Here is an 11,603-nt window from a genome sequence, read left to right as displayed (position 1 = left end):
GTTCTCGAGCATCCTCCCCCCGTGCCCGTTTATGTCGATTGATGCTGGTGCTCTACTGGTTGGAGAGCTCGGATGCAAAAATCTTGCACCAGGATTTATCGATTGTGATGGACACGGCAAGTCTCCTGATTGCTATGCAGGAGCTCATCGTGAATCTCTATGCGGCCTTGGTATGGACTCGACCTGCGGAATGGTTCGGCAATGGTAGTCGCTCCAACACGTCCTTGCAGTGGCCACAGAGGTGATTCAACTAGAGCTCCAGTCTAGCTTTTGGGTTGCTTGGCGGACTGGTATAGCCGCGATCGAGTTCCGGCCATGAACGTTTTAGATAGCTCTTGGGCTTTCTGGGACGGAAGTCGGAAGTTTGGGCTGTTGTCCGATTTGATGACCATTCTTCGGATGTGTGAGAATCGGACAAATAACTTATATAGGGGACTGTGTTGTCTCACGCAGCCCCCTCCGTGCCCCTCTATCTCGACCGATGTTGGTGCTTGAAAGGGTTGGGATCGCTCGGATTTATAAACGTGCACCACCATTTGTCGAGTGTGAGGGACGCGGCAGGTCTCCTAAATGCTATGCGGGCGCTCTCTGAGAATCTCTATCCGGCCTCGACACAAACTAGTCTTGCTGAATGGTTTGGCACTGGTAGTCGATCTAACACGTCGTTGTTGTGGCCGCCTAGGCGATTCGATTCGAGCCCCCGTCTAGCTTTTGGGTTGCTTGGCGGATTTTGCCCTATCCGCAAGTGAGCTCGGTCCCTAAACGTTCGAGAAACCTGATTGCTATGTGCCGACTCTCTTTCTTGCGAGCCTCCATCTAGCTTTTGGGTCTCTACGGAACGGAAGTCGGAATCTGGGACCGTTGTTTGATTCGACGAGGCAGACTACGGTTGTGCGAGAATCGGACAAATAACTTATATAGGGGATGTCACGGGCTTTGGGAGTTAAGCCTGTGCGGCACCGACAAGTCCCGACCCGACTCGGATCCGTTCAAGGTCAGAGACCTTCGGCCTACGCCTCGTCCCTTCCAATATTGCGCTAAAGCGGAATGCACAATGAAAATGCAGATCGACTTGCTCCCAGAATGCATAAAAGGATACGATGCAATGCGGAATAAAATAGACAACACAACATTCAAAGGTGGGGCGAGGTGCCCATATCCTTTATTATTATCCTCAAAGATTACAATGCTGGATAGAACTCGGTATTGAGAAATACCGGTCGCCCCCAAATGGATTGCCCAGCCAGCCAATCTGACTCGGACAAGTTACAAAGAGTCCCTTCGACTCAGACTGGGATCGGCTCGCTCGAGAGGAGAACCAGTTAGCTCCTCGAGGTGCCAGATCGCCAAGTCACAAGACCCCAATGCTCGCCTGAGCAATAAAGTCCCTCGCTGCAATACTCGCACTCAGACTTGCGACGCCGAAGACTCGCATCTGTCTGCTCGTCTGCTCGCTGCCGAATGCTTGATCGCTGATGATCCTGATTCTGAATCTGCTTCTCTTTTTAAGAATGAGCATCCCGCTCATCTTATATACTGGAGGGTCGGACCCAAATAAAAGAGCCGTTGGGCGGATAGGGCCGGCCCAAAAGGAATCCCGCCAATGGAAAATTAGCGCCCATATAGGTCCGGACTCATATGAGTTAAGTCCGCGCTAAGAAGAACATCGGCCAAGTCCCATGTCGGCCCCCGCCAAAGAAATAAAACATATCGGCCCCGCCGATGAAATGAATTAAGTCGGCTGTGTGAAACTCCAATTCCATGTCGGCTATGCAAAAGAAAGAGTTCCGATGCAAAATGGAACCCCACTAAGGCTGGACCCGATCCAAAAACTGTGCAAGTATTCTGCCCAATGCAGACCCGTTACATCCTCCCCCACTAAACTAGTGGCGGCGCCCTCGACGCCAGCACCCCTGCACAAAGCACTGGGAGGCATTGACCCAGAAATCTACTCCTGTCTGGGCGGGTTCCTCCTGGAGAGGAACTCCATGATTATCAAACGTAAGGTGCCCAATCTCATCTTGGTGCTCACCTCGGGAATGTCTTGATTCATGACTTCCCTAGCTGCGACGATCTTAACATCGTCCAAGCAGGCCAACCCCTGCGGCTCTGCTCCTACCGGCTTGCAAACAAACTTGTGTGCCAACAATTCCGTCAACTGATCCAGTTTGGCGCTGAAAGGATCTGCCTTGGCTTCTGGCTGTTCCATCCAGACCCAACGTTGCAAAGCTTCCGAACAACTTGCCACGAGCTCGGATGCACGGGGGTAGTCTTCCGATCGAAATTCTCCTCCAGAACCGAGAACTAGCAAATCTCTCAAGGAGATGACTCCGCTGTTCTCCCATCTATCCAAGATGTCTACCTCCGAGTAGATGTCTGGCAACTCGGCGGACCCTGTCAAGATCTCGAAATCCACATAAAGTCGGGCTGAGCCTCCTCTCAGTCGTCGGAACAAAAGACTGGTGGTTCGAGTGTTGGTAAGGAAGTCGTTCCCCAACGGTTCCTTTGGCTGCTTTGTTTTGTCCCGCCTAATCCTTTCGAACTCATACAGGCCAAGCAAGACATCCTTCGATGTCGTCTCGCCCCGGTTCGGTACAGTAAGAGCTGATCTCTCTATCAAAACTCTTTTCAGCAACTCAAATGCTGTCTGCTGCTTATCGCCCCATTTCCATCCGCGGTCCTTCTTCAACAGATCCGTCAAGGGGCTCGCAATCCGGGAATAGCCTGCTACAAACTTGCGATAGTAGTTAGCTAAACCAAGGAACTGTCTCACCTCATGCACATTGCGAAGCGGCTCCCAGTCTCGGATTGCCTGAAGCTTCTCCGGGTCTGGTCGGATCTGGCCATGACCAAGAATATGGCCCAGAAACGGCACTTCCTCCTGCGCAAAAGCACACTTTTCCTTCTTTGCGAACAGCTGATGTTCTCTCAACAAAGCAAACACCTCCTGAAGGTGCCGCTTGTGTTCCTCCATGTCTCGACTGTATACCAAAATGTCATCCAGATACACAACAACGCACTTGTCCAATAATGAGCGAAACACATCGTTCATCAAGGTGCTGAAGGTTGCAGGAGCGTTAGTGAGACCAAAAGGCATAACCAAGAATTCATAGCTACCATACCTCGTCGTGATCGCGGTCTTCTCCTCATCACCTGGCGCGATCCTGATCTGATAGTAACCCTGCCTCAGGTCCAACTTGGTGAACACTCTTGCATCGACCAGTCGATCAAAGCTATCCGCTATGAGAGGTAACGGATACTTGTTCTTGATGGTGAGCTTGTTCAAAGCTCGATAGTCCACACACATCCGAAGGCTTCCATCCTTCTTGCGCTGGAACAATACTGGAGCAGCATAAGGTGATCTGGAGGGACGCAAGTATCCTGCCTCAGCGAGCTCTGCCAACTGCTTCCTCAACTCTTCCATCTCTGGTGCGGAGAGTCGATAAGGAGCCTTCGCTGGTGGTCTTGCCCCTGACTCCAGTTCTATCCTGTGATCAACGTGCCTCCTCGGTGGTAACACAGCTGGGAGCTGGTCTGGCATAACATCCGCAAACTCGGACAACACATCCTGGATCGCCGAGGTGTTAGAGGGTCCTGACGACTCTCCTTCATCCCAATCTCCAATCAGTGCGGCCAAAAACAACTCCTCCCGCCTTCCCTTGCCAACCTGCTTAGCACTGAGCGCATTCAACAGGAGATCCTGTTCCACGCTCTTCATCATCGGAACCATACTTGGTCTGCTCGGATCCAATATCAGCAAACAGCTCAAGTGTGGCACCACAGCTGCTGATGCCGACCTCAAGAACTCCTGCCCGAGTATGAGATCGAACTCATTCATTCCAATGGCGATCAAATCAAGCACACCCTGCCACGACCCAACTCGGATGACTTCCTTATGGATCTCACCGCTCACCTGCTGCGCGGGTGCGGTCACCGCCTTGAACTGATTTGTAGTGGGCTCGATCTTGAGTCCAAGCTTCTTCGCTCGGCATGCGGAGATGTAGTTGTGGGTGGCACCTGAATCCACCATAGCTAGCACCTTCTTGTTGCCAAAGAAAGTCTCCACAAAACACAACTCGTGCTTATCGGCCACTTCGGTAGAATGTTGCACTGCATTCAGGAGTTGCAAGGTGCTCATTGCGGGCAACTTCTTCTCCTCGAACAACAGCGCGTTGATCCTACTCCGATCTGGACAGCTCCGTGCCCAGTGATCATCTTTGCCACAGATGAAACACCCTGGATCACGATCCTTCTTCTTCTCAGTCTGTGTGTGATCTTTCTTCTTCGGGTTGCCTTCTCCATTCGACTTCTTCGGTTTCTTCTTCCTGGGCTCGCCGTTAGGATCAGAAGGAGGTCCGCCTCCCTTCTTCTCTTTCCGGCAGAAGTTCTTCTTGTAGTCTGTTCGAGCTCCACCAAAGCCCCTAGCTGCATCGCCCTTATAATCGAGCAGCCCATCCGCAACTGTGATCGCCTCGGCCAAAGTCTGAACTTTCTGTCTCCTCAGCTCATCCTTCGCCCAGGGTTGCAGACCCTTAGTGAAGAGGAATAACTTCTCGAAGTCGCTCAACTTGGTGCATTCCAAATCCAACACCTGAAATGCCTTGACATACTCTCGAATAGTGCCAGTATGCTTGAGTTCATCGAACCTGGATCGGATGATCCAATCCGAATTCCCAGGTCGGAATTGATCATGAAGCGCTGCCTTCAAGTCAGCCCAGGACTTGATCGGTTTCACCGTCTTCCCAGCGCGTTCATCTGCCTGATGCGTTCGCCACCACAGCTTCGCACTGCCGGTAAGGTATGTTGCAATATCCTTGACCTGTGCCTCATCAGACGTCTTCGGTGCACACGACAGGTACTCCTCAACATCCCAGAAGAAATTATCAAGTGCCTTGTCATCGCGCTCACCGTCATAAGTTCCAACTCGAGTTGCCTTAGAACCATGCGTTCCTCCCTGCAACAACGAATGGAAGATCTGTTGCCCCTCTTTGAGGAAGCGGATCTCTTCCCTCAAAGACTCTATCTGTTCCGCCAGCTTCGACCACTCTGCCGTCATGCGCTCCTCGAGGTCGGACTGTTCCAAGTCCTCGAGTCGATTTTCATGGTCTTGGAGCCAATCGCGGTGCTTCGGATCTTTCCCCTTCGAAGACACCTTCGCAGCCTTACTCTCAGGTTGCACGACCTCCACTTCATGCTGACTATCTGTATCTGCCATCTTTCGATCTGCACAGCCCCGGATCTGATCCGAAGCTCTGATACCAACTGTCACGGGCTTTGGGAGTTAAGCCTGTGCGGCACCGACAAGTCCCGACCCGACTCGGATCCGTTCAAGGTCAGAGACCTTCGGCCTACGCCTCGTCCCTTCCAATATTGCGCTAAAGCGGAATGCACAATGAAAATGCAGATCGACTTGCTCCCAGAATGCATAAAAGGATACGATGCAATGCGGAATAAAATAGACAACACAACATTCAAAGGTGGGGCGAGGTGCCCATATCCTTTATTATTATCCTCAAAGATTACAATGCTGGATAGAACTCGGTATTGAGAAATACCGGTCGCCCCCAAATGGATTGCCCAGCCAGCCAATCTGACTCGGACAAGTTACAAAGAGTCCCTTCGACTCAGACTGGGATCGGCTCGCTCGAGAGGAGAACCAGTTAGCTCCTCGAGGTGCCAGATCGCCAAGTCACAAGACCCCAATGCTCGCCTGAGCAATAAAGTCCCTCGCTGCAATACTCGCACTCAGACTTGCGACGCCGAAGACTCGCATCTGTCTGCTCGTCTGCTCGCTGCCGAATGCTTGATCGCTGATGATCCTGATTCTGAATCTGCTTCTCTTTTTAAGAATGAGCATCCCGCTCATCTTATATACTGGAGGGTCGGACCCAAATAAAAGAGCCGTTGGGCGGATAGGGCCGGCCCAAAAGGAATCCCGCCAATGGAAAATTAGCGCCCATATAGGTCCGGACTCATATGAGTTAAGTCCGCGCTAAGAAGAACATCGGCCAAGTCCCATGTCGGCCCCCGCCAAAGAAATAAAACATATCGGCCCCGCCGATGAAATGAATTAAGTCGGCTGTGTGAAACTCCAATTCCATGTCGGCTATGCAAAAGAAAGAGTTCCGATGCAAAATGGAACCCCACTAAGGCTGGACCCGATCCAAAAACTGTGCAAGTATTCTGCCCAATGCAGACCCGTTACAGGGGAGGTGTTGACTGGAGCATTCTCCCCCGTGCCCCTCTAACTCGACCAATGCTGGCGCTCGAACGGTGGTAGCGCTCGGATTTTCATTGAGCGCCAGCATTGGTCGATTTAGAGGGGCATGCGAGATTCCCGAATGCTATGCGAGGGCTCTAACGGAAATGTCTATTGGTTTCGGTATGGATGCAATTGCGAGTGGTTCGGCAAAGGTAGTCGTTCCGATGCGTCCATGTCGTGGCCAAATCGATAATTCGATTTGAGCCCTCGTATAGCATTTGGGTCTCTCGATGTGATTCCGCATTCCAGTCCCTTTGGGCACTGCTTGAGCCGCATCCCAGGGGGTTCCCTTCCCAATAATCTGCCTCGCAACCCGATTGCTATGCGGTGAGGCTCCTCGGCCGCCTCGGAACTATCTGTGTATCAGACGCATCGCGGGATAAGGGGTTGGCAACGGTAGTCGCCCCAAGCGCGTCCGATGCTTGGACCATTCCGAGGCGGCCCTGAAGCCTCTTCCGTCTAGCCGTTGGGTCCTTCTCGCCGCATCCCTCGCCTCGCACCCCGATTGCTATGCGGTGAGGCTCCTCGGCCGCCTTGGAACTATCTGTGTATCGGACGCGTCGCGGGATAAGGGGTTGTCACTGGTAGTCGCCCCAAGCGCGTCCGATGCTTGGACCATTCCGAGGCGGCCCTGAAGCCTCTTCCGTCTAGCCGTTGGGTCCTTCTCGCCGCATCCCTCGCCTCGCACCCCGATTGCTATGCGGTGAGGCTCCTCGGCCGCCTTGGAACTATCTGTGTATCGGACGCGTCGCGGGATAAGGGGTTGTCACTGGTAGTCGCCCCAAGCGCGTCCGATGCTTGGACCATTCCGAGGCGGCCCTGAAGCCTCTTCCGTCTAGCCGTTGGGTCCTTCTCGCCGCATCCCTCGCCTCGCACCCCGATTGCTATGCGGTGAGGCTCCTCGGCCGCCTTGGAACTATCTGTGTATCAGACGCGTCGCGGGATAAGGGGTTGTCACTGGTAGTCGCCCCAAGCGCGTCCGATGCTTGGACCATTCCGAGGCGGCCCTGAAGCCTCTTCCGTCTAGCCGTTGGGTCCTTCTCGCCGCATCCCTCGCCTCGCACCCCGATTGCTATGCGGTGAGGCTCCTCGGCCGCCTTGGAACTATCTGTGTATCGGACGCGTCGCGGGATAAGGGGTTGTCACTGGTAGTCGCCCCAAGCGCGTCCGATGCTTGGACCATTCCGAGGCGGCCCTGAAGCCTCTTCCGTCTAGCCGTTGGGTCCTTCTCGCCGCATCCCTCGCCTCGCACCCCGATTGCTATGCGGTGAGGCTCCTCGGCCGCCTTGGAACTATCTGTGTATCGGACGCGTCGCGGGATAAGGGGTTGTCACTGGTAGTCGCCCCAAGCGCGTCCGATGCTTGGACCATTCCGAGGCGGACCTGAAGCCTCTTCCCTCTAGCCGTTGGGGCTTTCTCGCCGCATCCCTCGCCTCGCACCCCGATTGCTATGCTGTGAGGCTCCTCGGCCGCCTCGGAACTATCTGTGTATCGGACGCATCGCGGGATAAGGGGTTGGCAGTGGTAGTCGCCCCAAGCGCGTCCGATGCTTGGACCATTCCGAGGCGGCCCTGAAGCCTCTTTCGTCAGCCGTTGGGGCCATCTCGCCGCATCCCCCACCTCGCACCACGATTGCTATGCTGTGAGGCTCCTCGGCCGCCTCGGAACTATCTGTGTATCGGACGCATCGCGGGATAAGGGGTTGGCAGTGGTAGTCGCCCCAAGCGCGTCCGATGCTTGGACTATTCCGAGGCGGCCCTGCAGCCTCTTCCGTGTAGCCTTTGGGGCCATCTCGCCGCATCCCTCGCCTCGCACCCCGATTGCTATGCGGTGAGGCTCATCGGCCGCCTGGGAACTATCTTCGTATCGGACGCATCGCGGGATAAGGGGTTGTCACTGGTAGTCGCCCCAAGCGCGTCCGATGCTTGGACTATTCCGAGGCGGCCCTGCAGCCTCTTCCGTCTAGCCGTTGGGGCCATCTCGCCGCATCCCCCACCTCCTCGGCTGCCTCGGAACTATCTGTGTATCGGACGCATCGCGGGATAAGGGGTTGGCAGTGGTAGTCGCCCCAAGCGCGTCCGATGCTTGGACTATTCCGAGGCGGCCCTGCAGCCTCTTCCGTCTAGCCTTTGGGGCCATCTCGCCGCATCCCTCACCTCGCACCCCGATTGCTATGCAGTGAGGCTCCTCGGCCGCCTGGGAACTATCTTCGTATCGGACGCATCGCGGGATAAGGGGTTGTCACTGGTAGTCGCCCCAAGGACGTCCGATGCTTGGACTATTCCGAGGCGGCCCTGCAGCCTCTTCCGTCTAGCCGTTGGGGCCATCTCGCCGCATCCCCCACCTCCTCGGCTGCCTCGGAACTATCTTCGTATCGGACGCATCGCGGGATAAGGGGTTGGCAGTGGTAGTCACCCCAAGCGCGTCCGATGCTTGGACTATTCCGAGGCGGCCCTGCAGCCTCTTCCGTCTAGCCTTTGGGGCCATCTCGCCGCATCCCTCGCCTCGCACCCCGATTGCTATGCGGTGAGGCTCCTCGGCCGCCTGGGAACTATCTTCGTATCGGACGCATCGCGGGATAAGGGGTTGTCACTGGTAGTCGCCCCAAGCGCGTCCGATGCTTGGACTATTCCGAGGCGGCCCTGCAGCCTCTTTCGTCTAACCGTTGGGGCCATCTCGCCGCATCCCCCACCTCGCACCCCGATTGCTATGCGGTGAGGCTCCTCGGCCGCCTTGGAACTATCTTCGTATCGGACGCATCGCGGGATAAGGGGTTGTCACTGGTAGTCGCCCCAAGCTGCGTCCGATGCTTGGACTATTCCGAGGCGGCCCTGTGGCCTCTTCCGTCTAGCCGTTGGGGCCATCTCGCCGCATCCCCCACCTCGCACCCCGATTGCTATGCGGTGAGGCTCCTCGGCCGCCTTGGAACTATCTTCGTATCGGACGCATCGCGAGATAAGGGGTTGTCACTGGTAGTCGCCCCAAGCACGTCCGATGCTTGGACTATTCCGAGGCGGCCCTGCAGCCTCTTCCGTCTAGCCGTTGGGGCCATCTCGCCGCATCCCCCACCTCGCACCCCGATTGCTATGCGGTGAGGCTCCTCGGCCGCCTTGGAACTATCTTCGTATCGGACGCATCGCGGGATAAGGGGTTGTCACTGGTAGTCGCCCCAAGCGCGTCCGATGCTTGGACTATTCCGAGGCGGCCCTGCAGCCTCTTCCGTCTAGCCGTTGGGGCCATCTCGCCGCATCCCCCACCTCGCACCCCGATTGCTATGCGGTGAGGCTCCTCGGCCGCCTTGGAACTATCTTCGTATCGGACGCATCGCGGGATAAGGGGTTGTCACTGGTAGTCGCCCCAAGCGCGTCCGATGCTTGGACTATTCCGAGGCGGCCCTGTGGCCTCCTCCGTCTAGCCGTTGGGGCCATCTCGCCGCATCCCCCCCCTTGCACCCGGATTGCTATGCGGTGAGGCTCCGATGCTTGGACTATTTCGAGGCGGCCCTGTGGCCTCTTCCGTCTAGCCGTTGGGGCCATCTCGCCGCATCCCCCCCCTTGCACCCGGATTGCTATGCGGTGAGGCTCCTGGGCCACCTTGGAACTATCTTCGTATCGGACGCATCGCGGGATAAGGGGTTGTCACTGGTAGTCGCCCCAAGCGCATCCGATGCTTGGACTATTCCGAGGCGGCCCTGCAGCCTCTTTCGTCTAGCCGTTTGGGCCATCTCGCCGCATCCCCCACCTCGCACCCCGATTGCTATGCGGTGAGGCTCCTCGACCGCCTTGGAACTATCTTCGTATCGGACGCATCGCAGGATAAGGGGTTGTCACTGGTAGTCGCCCCAAGCGCGTCCGATGCTTGGACTATTCCGAGGCGGCCCTGCAGCCTCTTCCGTCTAGCCGTTGGGGCCATCTCGCCGCATCCCCCACCTCGCACCCCGATTGCTATGCGGTGATGCTCCTCGGCCGCTTTGGAACCATCTTCGAATCGGACGCATCGCGGGATAAGGGGTTGTCACTGGTAGTCGCCCCAAGCGCGTCCGATGCTTGGACCATTCCGAGGCGGCCCTGAAGCCTCTTCCGTCTAGCCGTTGGGGCCATCCGTCGCCTCGCACCCCCGATTGCTATGCGGTGAGGCTCCTCGGCCGCCTTGGAACCGTCTTCGTATCGGACGCATCGCGGGATAAGGGGTTGTCACTGGTAGTCGCCCCAAGCGCGTCCGATGCTCGGACCATTCCGAGGCGGCCCTGAAGCCTCTTCCGTCTAGCCATTGGGGCCATCTCGCCGCATCCGTCGCCTCGCACCCCCGATTGCTATGCGGTGAGGCTCCTCGGCCGCCTTGCAACCTTCTGTGTATCGGACGCATCGCGGGATAAGGGGTTGGCACTGGTAGTCGCCCCAAGCGCGTCCGATGCTTGGACCATACCGAGGTGGCCCTGAAGCCTCTTCCGTGTAGCCGTTGGGGCCTTCCCGCCCCATCCCTCGCCTCGCACCCCGATTGATATGCGGTGAGGCTCCTCGGCCGCGTTGGAACTATCTGTGTATCGGATGCATCGCGGGATAAGGGGTTGGCACTGGTAGTCGTCCCAATCGCGTCCGATGCTTGGACCATTCCGAGGCGGCCCTGCAGCCTCTTCCTAGTCGTCGGGGCCTTCCCGGCGCATCCTTCGCCTCGCATCCCGATTCCTATGCGGTGAGTCTTCTCGGCCGCCGCGGAACTATACCTGTTATCGCTACTGCATCCTTCGGCTGGTAACCTCCTCTGCCGCCTTGGAACGTTCTCTTTGTCGGACGCGTCGCGGGATAAGGGGTTGGCACTGGTAGTCGCCCCAAGCGCGCCTGATGCATAGACCGCTCCGAGTCGACCTTGCTTTCAGCCTCTCACATGCATAGACCTCTCTGAGTCGACCCTGCAGCCTCTCACGTTTAGCCTATGGAATCTCGCCTCACAACATGATTGCTATCCTTGATGCATCCCTTGCCTCGAGCCCTGATTGCTTTCTTGGCTGCATCCCTCCTCTCCTCACAGCCCAGTTGTCATCACTGCTTCATCCGTCGCTTCATGCATCTGGCTGCTGGGCCCTTCCCACCGCACACCTCGATTGCTATCTCTGCTGCATCACACACCCCGATTGCTATCTCTGCTACATCCCTCGGCTCTCACTTCTGCATCCTTCGCCTCACACCTCGATTGCTATCAATGCTGCATCTGTAAGCTCACACCCCGATTGCTATGCGGGGAGGCTCCTTGGCCGCCTTGGAAATTTCTCTGTGTCGGACGCACCGCGGGATAAGGGGTTGGCACTGGTAGTCGCCCCAAGTGCGCCCGACTCTTAGACCGC

General features: G+C 56.6%; 1 protein-coding gene across 1 annotated transcript; it reads right to left on the bottom strand.

Annotated features, from left to right (window-relative positions):
- Window positions 1–1,948: 1,948 nt before the first annotated feature.
- Window positions 1,949–5,215, bottom strand: LOC131860856 (uncharacterized). The gene has a single exon (XM_059214910.1). It carries the CDS (start codon window positions 5,213–5,215, stop codon window positions 1,949–1,951), a length of 3,267 nt encoding a protein of 1,088 aa, XP_059070893.1.
- Between the last annotated feature and the right edge of the window lie 6,388 nt (window positions 5,216–11,603).

Source organism: Cryptomeria japonica, unplaced genomic scaffold, assembly GCF_030272615.1.
Source record: "Cryptomeria japonica unplaced genomic scaffold, Sugi_1.0 HiC_scaffold_20, whole genome shotgun sequence".
Lineage (NCBI taxonomy): Eukaryota > Viridiplantae > Streptophyta > Pinopsida > Cupressales > Cupressaceae > Cryptomeria > Cryptomeria japonica.
Note: the sequence above shows the minus strand (reverse complement) of the source record. Positions and strands in the feature narration are given on the sequence as shown.